At 45.3% G+C, this 14401-nt stretch overlaps 1 protein-coding gene across 5 annotated transcripts in view; it reads left to right on the top strand.

The window, feature by feature from the left end:
* GPAM (glycerol-3-phosphate acyltransferase, mitochondrial) overlaps positions 1 to 13746 on the top strand; it is a 58572-nt gene extending 44826 nt beyond the window's left edge. For all 5 annotated transcript variants that reach the window (XM_021699610.1, XM_021699609.1, XM_021699607.1 and 2 more), the window contains exons 13-21: positions 417 to 532; positions 2364 to 2434; positions 3470 to 3734; positions 4304 to 4446; positions 5753 to 5830; positions 6466 to 6606; positions 7784 to 7973; positions 9183 to 9241; positions 9912 to 13746. In XM_021699610.1, the coding sequence (XP_021555285.1) occupies positions 417 to 532; positions 2364 to 2434; positions 3470 to 3734; positions 4304 to 4446; positions 5753 to 5830; positions 6466 to 6606; positions 7784 to 7973; positions 9183 to 9241; positions 9912 to 10028 (1180 nt within the window). In that variant the 3' untranslated portion in view covers positions 10029 to 13746. The remainder of the gene's footprint in view (positions 1 to 416; positions 533 to 2363; positions 2435 to 3469; positions 3735 to 4303; positions 4447 to 5752; positions 5831 to 6465; positions 6607 to 7783; positions 7974 to 9182; positions 9242 to 9911) is intronic.
* Positions 13747 to 14401: the final 655 nt, after the last annotated feature.

Below are 14401 nucleotides of genomic sequence, written 5' to 3'. Positions count from 1 at the left end.
TGTATAAAAGAGTTTTCCTATGTACATTTTCCAGAATTCAGGGTGAATTGTAACTTAGAGAAATTAAATATTAAGCCCCTCCCCTCATGTGTTCAGGTGTCAAAATCTTAGAAATGTTTTAAAATGAGGTATCTTGCTTTATGCAGTTTTTTCGGCCAGTGAATTTTGGAGGTGATGTACCAATAGATTATTTAGTCATAACTCAATAAAATCTTTTGGTCAGGAGACTGTATTAAATATAATAAGGTATATTATGGGGGAAAACAATGCATAGAAATAATCTATTTGTGGTTTAAATTTAGAATATGTAGGATTGAAAGTATTTAAGACATTTATACCTTAATTCTAGATAGTTTGCTTATAAGAGAGAGAAGAGAGTGTAGTTATAGAGTCTAATTAAAAAACAATCTTTTCAGACCCAGTGATGCTGCTGATGAAGGTGCAGACACATCCATTAATGAGTCCAGAAATGTAACAGATGAATCCTTCCGAAGAAGACTGATTGCAAATCTGGCTGAGCACGCTCTCTTCAGTAAGTACAATACCAAACCCTTTCGTTCTGCAGTTCAGACTCAGCATGGTGCAGGGCACCCTGCACTGGTTTTGGAATCTGCTGGAGTTAGGTTCTACTTCTGGTGCCGTTACCTACTACACAGGTGGTGATGGAGAGTTATTAGAAGGTGATGCCAGGGGGATTTGAAGTAATCGAGTAAAACATCAGACAGGGTGCCTGAGAATTAGTAGGTGCTCATATGGTAGGTGTTACGCTTTTTAAAAAACAGTACTGTCAAAATGATTTATTGTCTCTTTTGTTCATGAATTTGTTTCTTTGAACTAATTAGTGGGATGGCGTTTAGGTTTATAGTTGCATGTCCCTTTTCCTGCTGACACCATGATTATTTTTATCCAGCAAATATTGAGGGGCTGTTATGTATGCGTAAAGCTTTGTTTTAGCTGTGGGGAATACAAATTGAAGAATTAGCAGTTCTGCCTGAGCTTACGCTCGTCTGGGTGGCAGAGCTGTGCGCAAGGAATTCAAGCGGGAGTGAGCCAGAGCAGAGTGAGTCGTGTGCAGGATTAGCCTTCTCGAAGTCCCAAATGCCACATATGTCCTGCTGTAGGATCTGCTTCAGAGCCCTGTGGCAGTGGTAGTGGCTAGGCCCTCGGTGCGCAGCCCAGGGGGCTCTCCTTGCCATTCCCTGAGCCTCACTCCCAGGCAGGCCAGACTCTCAGCGCTTGCTGGCGACACCGTCGTGGGGACTTCCTCGCCTCCTCTCGCTCCTGCCGCTCCAGCTCCTAGTCCTGCTTCTCGGGGGGGTCGGGGTGTTCTTCGTGCGCACATCTGTTTGTGTGTGTCTACCCAGACACCAGGGATGTGGCTGTCTAGTCTCTCAAAATATTTTTTTACGATTTTGTATTGCACTGTTTTCCATTAATAACACACATATTTGTTTATGTTTTTAAAAAACTCTGTATAAATATTCTTTTTAATGGCTATGAATATGGTACTTGGTACTTTTTTTCATTTTTTAAACACTGGAGACAACACTGACTGTGAGTGAAGTGTACATGAATTCATTATCATCTCAGAAAATTCACACACGGTGTGTTTATTTCAGATTCTTCCGTAGATGTTCTCATATTTGATTTATATGATTATAATTTTCTACACATTCCGGGTATTGGGTTATGGACTACAGTCATTCTCAAATGTCTTTTGTGCTCTCCCTCCGTACCTCGGGCGTGGTCCTTTCCTCCTCAGCCCAGTGAACGAGGCAGCATTTTCATCTTACCAGTGAGGAAGGCGCCGCACGGGGGTTGAAGTAATTTCCCCCAGTTATGAAATGAGGCAGTGTAGGAATTAGATTTGAGCGCAGATTTTCTTACTTCAGACTGACTGCCCCTTCTCCCGCCGTGCCCCTGGTCTCAGGTGACGGTGACTCTGCCCGCAGGAGAGAGCAATGAGGTGTACCCACCAGAGCCTGGAGCCAGGAGCACGTCCAGAAGCGCGGAAGTGGAGACCCTGTAGGGCCGCCAGAGCAGGCTTCTACTCTGGGTCTTCTACTGCCTTCCATGAAGGTGTCTCTTGGCCATTCAGTAACTAAATTCCACTGGCCTGTTTGGAAAGTGGAGCTGTCTTAGGCTGAATGCTGTCACACGATACCAGTGATCTCTAATGAGGACTGTTGGCCAGAACGTGGTACAGTGTTGTCCTTTCCCTTCGGTAAATTCTAGTTACAGGAACTGTGGTAGGTGTAGAGGTGTTTATAGTTGTAAATACTCCTATTTAAGATGTAGGTACTTCTGGAGACTTCGAGCGTTATTGAAGAAAGGGAACCTAAAGCTCTGTGTTTGCCTTCCAGCGGCTAGCAAGTCCTGTGCCATTATGTCCACGCACATCGTGGCCTGCCTGCTCCTCTACAGACACAGGCAGGTACGTCTGCGGCGTCCCCTGCGCTCGGGGGGGAAGCATGTGGATGCCGTATCAGCTTTCAGAGCTTGTTCGCGAGTGGACATGGCCCAGTCCTGCTTGTGCTTCTGAGATGAGCAGTAACATAAACCAAGCACCTAGCCCACGGGGACTTCCAGATCCGACGGAGGAAGACGTCTACGTGAAAAAAACTCCGAGACTGCGTAACGTAGACAGCAGTAGGACATTTGAGTATATAGTTCACGTAAATAAGGCCTATTGCGTTGACGTGCCGTAAGTGTTCTGACAGCTGATGACAGCTGTTTGACTTATATTTAGGGCCACGTTCCCTTCATGCACTTGTCTAAGTGCTGTGATGGAAAAGACCGCATCTGTGCCATTCACAGTCATGTTCTCAACACCAAACATAGTGCCTACGTGTGTGTGTGTATACACACATATATACATACATGTATGTATACACACACATGTGTAAGCACCAACTAAGTAGTTGTCAGATAAATATTTAAATATTTAAAATGAGGGAAATAGGGGCGCCAACTAGGTGGCTCAGTCGGTTAAGTGTCTGCCTTTGGTTCAGGTCATGATCACAGGGGTCCTGGGATTGAGCCCCACATCGGACTCCCAGCTCAGCGGGGAGTCAGCTTCTCCCTCTCCCTGCTTGTGCTCTCTAGCTCTCTCTCTCGAATAAATAAATAAAATTGTTAAAAAAAATAAATAAAACGAGGGGGATTACTGCTTAAAACTTAAGCACTTCTTTTAGATGGCTTCTTCTGCCCTTTGTGATCTTACATGCTCCTGTCATGTGTTGTGACCAGAGCATTCTCTCTGGGTGTGAATATCTTGACCTTCTGGAGGACCAGCTTTTTCACCAGTTTTCTGACGTCCTGTGTCCTAATATTCTGGCCCTTTTTCTCTCTGTGCCAACAGCAGGCTGCAGGAAAGCCAAGGCAAGATATAAAATCCTCAGAATGCCTCTTGGCCTTTTGGGAGGTAGGTTTTTCACTGTTGCGAGACCATTTCTGTCTGTTTCTCCAGGGCATTGATCTCTCCACATTGGTGGAGGACTTCTTTGTGATGAAGGAGGAAGTCCTGGCTCGTGATTTTGACCTGGGCTTCTCAGGAAACTCTGAAGATGTAGTCATGCATGCCATACAGCTGCTGGGAAATTGTGTCACGATCACCCACACCAGCAGGAACGATGAGTTTTTTATTACCCCCAGCACAACTGTCCCATCAGTCTTTGAACTCAACTTCTACAGCAATGGCGTGCTCCATGTCTTCATCATGGAGGCCATCATAGGTACGGCCTGCCCTGAAGTAGCTTCATGGGAGGGAAAAGAGCCTAAAGCACATGGTGGTGTCTGTTGATTTAGATCATAGCCCATTGTTGGAGGGGATGTGTTGCTATATTTTTAGTTTTCAAATAAAAATGTAATCCGCTATATCACTATAGCTTATTTTTTACATTTAGTAATCAATGAGTAGTTACTGAATTACCGTTTGCATAGTATTACACTTATTACTGAGGAGGAGAGGGAAGGTGTTCGGCTATCAGGAGCTGGAAATCTGAGTGAGACGAGAAAGTTCACATGGCAGTAAAGTGAGTGTAGGGTATGAAGAGGGAACAGAGGAGAAGAAGAGCAGGAGGGACCAAAGCCCCTGAGGGGAGGGCTTAGATGGAGTTAGGATCACATGGAATCATGAGGAGCGAATCCTGAAGAGATTTAGTTACATTTTTCTCCAGTGAATGCAGGTAATTCTTTTTGATGTGTTCACAATCTATTAAGGTAATCCAAGTTTTCTGAGCCAGTTGAAGTTTTTCTTGGAGCTGTAAGGCGGCCGGCCTCAGTGATGCTTTTCTCTCCTTAGCCTGCAGCCTTTACGCAGTTCTGAACAAGAGGGGCTCGGGAGGGCCTGCGGGGCCGTCCCCCAGCTTGATCAGCCAGGAGCAGCTGGTGCGGAAGGCCTCCAGCCTGTGCTACCTGCTCTCAAACGAAGGCACCGTATCGCTCGTAAGTGGGCTCTTTAGTGCCGCCTGTTGTCTTTCTCTAGAGAATTTTTATGAAAACATAAGCCACCTCTGTTTTTCTCTCAGGGAATGTTTGGTCTGTTACTGAAGCTTTACATTCTACTCCTGAGTCTGAGTGACACTCAGGCCAATATGTTGTTTGCTAACTTTGTTTGCTATTGGGGTCACTGCTCCAGTGAACCCTTGATGTAGTTATGAGGCGTGATGGACAGATTGCTCAACATTCTCCACGAGTCAGAGCCAAAGTTACTGAGCTCTTATTGTACATAAGGCACTGGGTCAGAGGCTTGTAAATAATTAATATGCCCAGAACGTAAGAGCCAAAAACAATCTTAAAAATCATCTCTTCAACCCCTGGCATTTTACAAATGGGAAAACTAAGACCCAGCAGGACTGATGAGCATTTATGTTATATTCAAGCACTTTTACATTCATAATGAGGCATAGGTATTCAGCAATAGATTCTTTTTCCTCAAAATCATCAACAAATAGTATCCCTATTCTATTTAAAGTCTAATACTCGCACTCATCTGAATGTGTCCTGGGACATTTGTGTGTACTTGTATTCTGAGTATGGCCCTCCACAGCGTTCTTTGCATATGGTATATTGTCGCCCTGTTGGGGAATCTGTTTTGCATGAACCTTGGGGGGCAGGGCGGGATGGGATGGGGTGGATAGAACTCCCAAGATTGACTGTGTCCTTTTCCTGGGTCATTTTTGAGTTATTTGAATATTTGTCTCCTCCTCCACCACCTCTCTGTACAGCGTTTACCGTAAGGTGCATTTGCAGGGAAATTGTCTTATGATGGACAAGAAATCGGTGGTAGGGGCCTGACGAGCAGCCCTTCTGAGGACCGGCTCCACCCACTCACTGGGTGCTTTGCCAGACACAGAACGAGGGCTTTTCTTGGGCATTGCCCTTGACCATGCGTTTTCAAGAGGGTGGGCGTTGGGAATCTTAGGACTTGCCCAGTAGGACGAGGTAGTTGATATTGGAAGCATTTGGCAGTTACTTTGTACAGTGTTTTCTGTCTATAAAAAGGTCAGTGACGGGGCATCCGGGTGGCTCAGTCAGTTAAGAGTCTGCCTTCGACTCAGGTCATGATCCCAGGGTCCTGGGATCGAGCCCCATGTTGGGCTCCCTGCTCAGCAGGGAGCCTGCTTCTCCCCCTCTCTCTCTGCCCCTCCCTGCCCCCTACTTGTGCTTTTTTTCCTCTCTCAAATAAATAAAATCATTAAAAAAAAAAAAGGTCAGTGACTTTCATATTTAAATGCCTTTTCTTTTTCAGCCCTGCCAAACGTTTTACCAGATTTGCCATGAAACAGTAGGAAGGTTTATCCAGTATGGCATTCTCGTAGTGGCAGAGGTAAGAGGAATGGCTTTCCTTCGTTTGCCTTTATTTAGTTTGCTCTTCCTTATCTTTTCTACCAATTATTTTAACCAGTGTTACAACCGATTATTTTAGACAATAATTACATTTGATATGTAGTCAAGTCCACATGAAGAGAAAAGTAAGAATAGGGAGAGTAAAACATCTTTTGGGATTGTTTTTAATATTATGGTTTCTTTTGTGTAACTGGTGTTGTCTAGAACATATCTTGACTCCATGATACCTGAAAGTTTTCATTCCAAGAGGAGATGCTTCACATATGCGCCTGCTTGTAGCTTGCACACACACATTTTTCTCTTTTGAGATTTTAATTTTTGTCGATTTAGTGTAGCGGGTATGGCCTGGGAAAGTAGGTATTAGTTTAGAGGAGGTGAGGATATCTTTATTTGCTCTGTCTGGTAGCTTCCCCCCGCTGCCTCTTCCTTTCCTTCTTTCCTTCCCTACTGTCTCCCGAGTGACTCCGAGTTTGGAGCCAGAGGTGGGTTGACACTCAGTGGCTAACGGAGAGGAGTAGGGAGGCAGGGAGAGGGGCTGCTGGCCTGCCATCCAGGCACGCAGATGTCCGTGTGCCCATGCATGTTTATTTCCTGTTCGCCATCTCTTTGGCATAGCAAGATGACCAGGAAGATATTAGTCCTGGTCTTGCTGAGCAGCAGTGGGACAAGAAACTTCCTGAGCCTTTGTCTTGGAGAAGTGATGAAGAAGACGAAGACAGTGATTTTGGTGAGGAGCAGCGAGATTGCTACCTGAAGGTACTTCGGTGAAGAATTCTGGTGGACGTTACAGGGAGGAGTTGAGGTTTTTGTTGCCCCTAGTTAATGAGGTTCTTAGAAACTGAGCCTCTGCTGACTTATTCCCATTTCTGGCATCCATAAGCCAGCTGTGGCCCTTTCTGCCTAATAAAGACACTCAAATGTTAGAGGTGAGCGAATACCCCCAATTGCTCAGTTTGGGTGCAGGTAACGGAAAAGGAAGCAAAAGTGCAAATTCGGGAAGATGAACATCGTGAGTGAGACCCTTCCTGACCCTCTCCTCACAATGCCCAGGGTGCAAACCTATTTGCCCACACCTGCGTTCCCTCCTGAAGAGGCAGGGCTGTGTTCAGTCACCAGCAAGACCAGGCAGCGCGGGCCCAGGATGGTGGAGGGATCACTCCTCAGCTGCCACGCCCGGTGGCTCTTTCGGAGTGCTGCTCAGTCTTGCCAGTCCTCCCCAAATTTCTTACCTTGAGCCCTTTGCCTTCAATTAAAACAAATCTCATCATAGGAGAAACTTTAGATGTTTAAAAGATAGATTGTCCCTGATTTGTAATTTTATAAGTTAATAATGACCCATTTTTCCTAATACCTTAAATGGATTACTCTAGAACACCCCTGATTTACACACACACAGTCAGGACATGTGACTTCTGGAGAGTCCGCCTGGCCTTTTTGGGTGAGATCAGCTGTGAGATGGGGCAGTGAGAGCCCCCTCTGCCACCCGGCACCCCATCACCACGACTGCCACTCCCCACTGTGCCAGAATGTGGGCCAGAGGCCACGTGGGGTGGCAGGAAGTGAGGGCCGGGGAGGACTGAGGTGACCTTGGCGTCTTGCCATGTGCCCTCTTTCACACTTGAGCAAAACCCGGGGCGGGGGGGGGTCCAGCCTGGGGACCAGCTATGCTCAGTGGTGACGATATGTCAGTCAAGTATGCCAGTTTCTTCCAGGCAGCTGTCCAGTAAATGCAAACCTCAGATACTGTACAAAACAATGACCCCCGTACAGGGCCCATTTCAAAGCCAGAGTCCTTTTCAGCAGAGGGCCTGTGCCCATGGAGCGGCGGGCTGCTTCCGTCTGCCCCAGGTCCGGCCTCTGCGGGAGTTGCTGTGTCAGCGTGCTTATTCTCCCCCCTTCTCCGTGGTCTCATCCCCTGCTCTTGCACTCCCAGGTGAGCCAGTCCAAGGAGCACCAGCAGTTTGTCACCTTCTTGCAGAGGCTCCTCGGGCCTTCGCTGGAGGCCTACAGCTCCGCCGCCATCTTCATCCACAACTTCAGTGGCCCGGTTCCCGAGCCTGAGTACCTGCAAAAGTTGCACAAATACCTGATCACCAGAACGGAAAGAAGTGTTGCCGTATATGGTAGGCCTGTCGCTGCTTCGGCTTCTTTTAAAAGCTCTGCCTTTTTGATGACAGGAATCTGCTGCTTGTAGACCATAGGGAAGAAATGCAAAATTTTCCTGACCTCTGACTTCATAGATTCCTGTTGTCTGTTTCGGGATGTTCTGTAAATGGGACGATACGGTTCTATACTCTTGTGTGTGGCTTTTTTCACTTAACATAAGTGAGAGTCCTACGTGTTCGTGCATGTGGTTGTTTGTTTATTCTTGTTGCTTTATAGTGTTCCCGCGTATAAATATCCACTGCATTTTATTCATGCCCATCACTGAGGGAGAGTTGGGTGTCTGCGCTTGAGAGCTGCCATGACTGGGGCTGCCATGAGTGTGTTTGAAGGCGTCGGCGTGAACCTATCTGCGTGTAGGCGTAGTGTTGCCTGTCAGAGCCTCCGTGGGCCCCGCCGGTGGTTCCTGGGGGCGGGGGGTGCCCGTCTGCACTCCGGCTGCGGCGTGTTTCTGGGGCTCCGCCTCCAGCCCTTGCTTGGTCGTGATAAGAGGTGCGACTGGGGTGGGAGCAGTGTTTTATACGGTGATGGCTTAGGACCAAAACCGCTTGGAATCCAGACTTTTTAGAGCCAGACGGGCTCTAGAGATAATTTCCCTCTAGACATCTCTCCATATCCATGTAGACCTATATGGTTCTATATTTCTCTCCAGATAGGTAGATATCTGGAGATAGTCACCCACTTTATAGATGAGGAAACTGTTGTAGATCACATAGCCAGTTAATGGGCACACGTGGGCTCAGCACTCTTTTTCCAACCTCAAGATTCGTGCTCTTTCTGGTTCCACTGATACAGGACTTGTCTGTGCATCACTTTGCAGTTGAACAGAATTTCTACCCACTGTCTTGTTCGCTTCTCTCAAAAACCCGCCGAGATGGATGTTGTAGGTGTTTCTCCTTCTCTTCCTTTCTCCCGTTCCCTCCCTTCCTCTTTCTGTCTCTCTTTTCTCCTTGCTCTTTTTTGCCTTAAAAGATGACAGAATAGGTTTAAAGAAACAGCAAGTCCTGTGAGACCTCCCAGGTTGCTGGTGGCAGGAGTGAAGCTGGACCCGAGTCTGCCGACTTGCTCAAACCCTATCCAGGGCCTCCCACACTTTGTTACTGTAGATGTTGGGGTTTCCGTGTTTGCCGGGCATCAGCTTTTGACAAGGTCTTATGCTTTCCCTGCAGCTGAGAGCGCCACTTACTGCCTCGTGAAGAATGCTGTGAAAATGTTTAAGGATATTGGGGTGAGTCCCCACCGCTTATGGTAGGAAGGCGTGTGTTACCTTCTCGCTCTGCTCAGATCTCGTCTGTTTGAGCCACCTGCATTTGGGGCGGGTCCTGAGACAAGCAGTTTCTGCTGGACTGATCATGAGCACATTTCTGGGGATTGGAAAGGGGACAGGCATGTTGAAGGTGAGGCCCATCAGTACAGATTTATTTGAATGTTCCAGAATTTTCCTGGTTTTCACCTTCATCCCCAAACCGTTTACATATAACAGGTCGCAGTGTGTTTCAACATGCTACTGCAGTTTTCGGCAGGGATGTTAGTTATGTCATATGATTTTCACTTACTGTATTTCTACCAGTATTGCTGGAAGTTTCCTCCAGTGTATTGTACTCCATGTGTCCTATGGGACAGGAGTTCCGTGGAGGTACTAATGGCCTTTGTAAGGGACTCTTCGTGACTTTGTTCTAACACAGATTTTAAAGTACAATACGCTGCTGATTGGACTCATAAAAACACCACACCTGCATCCGTAACCCTACTCGTGAACACCCACATGTCTGTTTACTTAAAGCCAGGATACGGTTTTATGTCCTTGACTGCCTTTTGGGGTCTAGGACACAGGTCAGGGTTGGTGGCAGAAATATCTTCTTGTTTTGGTTTGTCTTTAATTTCAACTTTCTCTCTAGGTTTTCAAAGAGACCAAACAAAAAAGAGTGTCTGTTTTAGAACTCAGCAGCACGTTTCTACCTCAGTGCAACCGGCAAAAACTCCTCGAGTACATTCTGAGTTTTGTGGTGCTGTAGGTTACTCCTGGCACCTCTGGCAAGTGGAGGGCATTGGACGAGTCCCTCGTAGGCTCCAGCCTCTGGCTCGAGAGCTGAAGGTGCCGGCGTGTGGGCAGGCTTGGCCTGTCCTGCTGTGACGTGCTGGAAGACAAGTGCCTTCCCCTCCACGGGGCTGTGCTAACCCCTACTCCGAGATGACACGGCAGCCTCCGCGTGACGCTTGGGGGCCCCCCAGCTTCTGCTTGCAATTCATCGTCAGTAGATGACACAGTGAAATCTCAGAAAGTTATTCTGGAGTTTATTAAAGATTTCCCTTTTAAGTATAACCGTTAAGGACTAAATTACTGTGATGGGCACAAAAATGTAGATTCATTCTAGAACCGAATCTTATAAAGTATTCTTAATACTGTCGGATAATTTGTCGGTATATTTTCTGATTAATGGTTAATGCTTCCTTTAAACATAATTGAGTCATCCGTTTACTGTTTTGTTTTTGTTTTTGTTTTTTCAGTTTTATCTTTGTCAATAGTAGCTAAATTTTAAAGGGGACACCTTTCATCCCAAAGTGCTTTACAAATGAATGGGCTGATCTATATCACACCCAGGTATCACTGTGCTGTCCTTTGTGGTCAGATTTAGAAAGTGTTTGAAGAGCTACATGAAAACACAATATTAGTTTAGGTCAGAAATAGAGCTAATGTGATCAAAAAGTCAACATCAGGAGGTAAATTTGGCCGGCAAAATTCAAGGTAAACTTGGCCAGAACACTGACTTTGAACTTTTGCTCATATAAAAAAGTGCCATTGAGTTTTAAATGACCAGCAAGTATTTAGGAACGACTCCTGTTTTATGTCTGTACCCCTTCCCACCCCTCAGGTGGCACCTGCCTCTACCAGGTACAGCTGTTTCTTGGAGATTCTCCAGCCAAACAGCAACTGTCCTAACGATTAGCTTGGCCTGATGGACTGTGTGAGCGGAGAGTGCTACGGCTGGAGGCTGCTGACCCAGGGCTCTCATGTACTGTGTACAGCTTGTGCACTGCACCCAGTCCATGGCACTGATGCCCGCTCAAGTTGTGTGGTGTACAACCCGTGTGCCATATATGTGGGAGCCCTGTGGACTGCTCAGTGGTTGGAGGCAGTTACGGATTTTTAGCTGTGAGGAAAAACCATGGTTTTTAACAAATATGTATGGGTTATATGCCTAAACCCTGATGTCACGTAGCGGTTATTATGAAAAATTGTCTGTTCATAATGGGTAGGTGCCTTCTTATGAGGAGGGAGCATAACTGTTCATTGTGATAATTATGGTGATTTCATAAAGATCATGTGATATTAAAACATTTTCTAACAACTTGTTGTTCCTTCTCTCCATGGTATTATGGAATTAGGAATTTTTCCTGATGAATATTGCATATAGACTTTGAATTTGAAAGTACTGAGAATTAAGTTTGTACTTTTATAAGCTTGGACTTGAAACACTAATGGTAGCCCATGACTGTCCTGTGTGTGTCGGGAGAAGGAGGGGGACTGATCGGTACTTCACGTCGTATGAAAGATCTCGTTTGAAACTCATAGCAATAATGCTGTGCTGTTGTGAGCTTTTTCTAGTCTTCTCAAATTCCATGTTTAAGATCTCTCTATTCTCTACAGGAACTCATGTACCCTTAAGCCATTGTCAGGGTTATCGCGGCTCCGGCGTGGACAGGGTCTCCGCGTGGTGGCGCCCCTTGCACTAACGGGGACAGAGGAGCAGCTCTGTTGGCCGGAGCCCTGCACATGGGGGACACCCAGGGAGACTTCGTTATCCCTGTGGGTGTTCCTTTTCCAGGCGGGCAGTCACTGCACGAGTCTTGCTCATTCTCTCTCTCAATTATAGATCAAGGATTGCCCGAGCACTCTCTCAGTTACCTGGAAAGTCAAGGTTGGGACTGCCCCGCCCGTGGCTTCCGCTAAGCGCTGCTGCCAAGTCAGCCTGAGCAGGGCACGGTGGCTGCCCTGGCTTCATCTTCCTTTCCAGTTTTCTAGAAATATCATCAGATGCTTTGGGGAATGCAGTGTATGATTTGCTAGCTCTCTCGCAACTTAACTCACTGTGAGAATAAATATGCATGCTTTTTGTAATTAACTGGTGCTTTGAAAACCTTTTTTAAGGAAGAAAAATCTCAACCAAAGTGATGCTCATCCAGACAAGCTGACCCGGGGTTAATTTTAGCACAACTCATTCTTCAGTGCCTCATTACTGAAAAACAAATATATGTCATCACAGTCAGGCTTCCAGATAGCACTGTTTTTGCTTAAAGATTTATTCTCACTGTTTTCCAAAAGCGAATGGCTTCCGTGTAAGATGATACAAACTAGGTGCTTGTAAATAATTTACTACAGTTTACTCTCCTGCATTTCTCCAAAACTGAAATGCATGCCCTCCAGGGGAAGACTGTGAGTCAAATTAAAAAACAAAATCCAATAATAAGCAATATGAATCTGCACGCTTTCCAACCGAGAATGTCCTAAGTGATTTCAGAAAAGAGGAAGGATTTTTCTGCTCCCTTAATTTCAAGAAAAGCAAAGGGAAGGAACTTGTGTGAGACGCATAGAACTAGTACTAACAGGGAAAGTACTCCCAGGTCTTCCTTCTCAGATCTGTTCAGTCTCTCGAAGTCACGAGGATGAGTGGAGAAAATACATCAGGGATTGCCATGAATGTAAACTCAGATTGTGGAACTTTTAGGCACCTGAAGGGGAAAAGCATTTCCCATGGTTCTCCATGCAATCTCTGTGCTCTGTGAGATGTTCATAGGTGTTTTGTAGAAGACGTGTCGCTGGTACGATAAATGTGTATGTGGATCCTCTTTTTCAGAAACTCAACAGTGCACTCTGGCATGGCGTGGGCTCAGGGCGTGCCAGTACCAAGCCTGTTTAACCCAGCATTTCCAAACTGTTGTCACTCCAGGACCTCTGTCCCCCTTGGTATCCCTATGAGCCTCTCACTAGTATGCCATGGAAAACATTTTGGGAAACACTACATTAGGTAGTTTTTTAAGGGGACAAAACAATACGAGATGACATGGAGGCAGAACTTGCATGCATTTTGTACAATCACCTGTTACAGTTAGTGGATGTATGCCCACCCCCCCGCCCCCCCGAGACGATAAGCACAGAAAACTAATATAGGCGGTCAGGTCTCTTTCCTTTGATGGAGAGATCAGCCGTCCGTGATCCTGGGTTTTTCCCTGAAAGTAATAAAATTAACACAAGGATTAACTGGGGTAAATAATTAAGGTTTTAATTCAGATCTAGAAGAAAATACTGCACAACCGACTGCAGATTTTTATCCACAGATAGTTCTAGTGTTTAGAAATGGTAAGACCGATCATTGAAGTTTATAAGACTTAATTTGGATGTAAATCTGTTTTTTAAAACACTCTTTTTAGGAACTTGAGACTTGGCATATGGCATTCTAGTTTAATACAAACTAATGATTGCATTTGAAAGAATTTTGACTTTATTTCTAAACATCTAAAGCTCTGAAATGCCTTGATGGAAGGTGTTATTTTCCTGTTGTACAAAGAAATGTTAAATTGTTGTAAAAAGAATTACTATAAAGTACTGTGAAATAATACTGCGTGATTTTGTGAGCGAAACTTATTTGGAAATGTTGATTGATTTTTATGCCTGTTAATGTATTGTAAGAAGCACAGAAGTGTAGTTTTGTTTTAATAAATCAAAAATGAATATATTCTTGATGTCTTGCATTTGTAGTTAAAAGTTCCTGACACAATTCATTAGACAAACAATTGTTCTTGTTTGACTTTACATAGAACTTTATTAAAATGCTTATAGGAAATAATCTTACATAAATGTATGAGCCTGCAGTGCATGGTTTTATTACTGATCCATAGCTCTCCAAATTTGATCAAGCATTTGCTCTCCTTAGTAAATATTCACATTACAGAGATACACTTTGAGTTTCTGTCAAGATTCCTTTAAACTTGGTGCTTCTCTCCTATTTTTATGTACTGAAGTGTTAGCTTTTTTCCCACCAGTTCATAATAGTCGCCCAAAAAATATTAGTTGACTTTTTTGACAAGTAAGGCAAGTATTTTCTTACAGCACTATTTTCTGTGGCTCCTTTGAAATCACACAAATGCAGCCTTCTCAAGAAGAGTGTGCCCTCTGGAAAGGGAGCGAACAGGTGCCTGGCCATGCTGTCCATGTCGTTTGGGTACGTAACATGGCTGTGAACCTGACATTCAAGACCATCCCATCTGTTCTCCACCAGACCCTCTATCTGAACTTTGTACTTTCCCCCCTCTGGTTTGCTCTGGAAGATCGTTGCCAGGACTATGTCCTTGCCCTCTGGTGCATTCATTTCTTTCTTTGCATTAGCAA

The sequence above is a fragment of the Neomonachus schauinslandi genome, chromosome 6, assembly GCF_002201575.2.
Source record: "Neomonachus schauinslandi chromosome 6, ASM220157v2, whole genome shotgun sequence".
NCBI lineage: Eukaryota > Metazoa > Chordata > Mammalia > Carnivora > Phocidae > Neomonachus > Neomonachus schauinslandi.
Note: the sequence above shows the minus strand (reverse complement) of the source record. Positions and strands in the feature narration are given on the sequence as shown.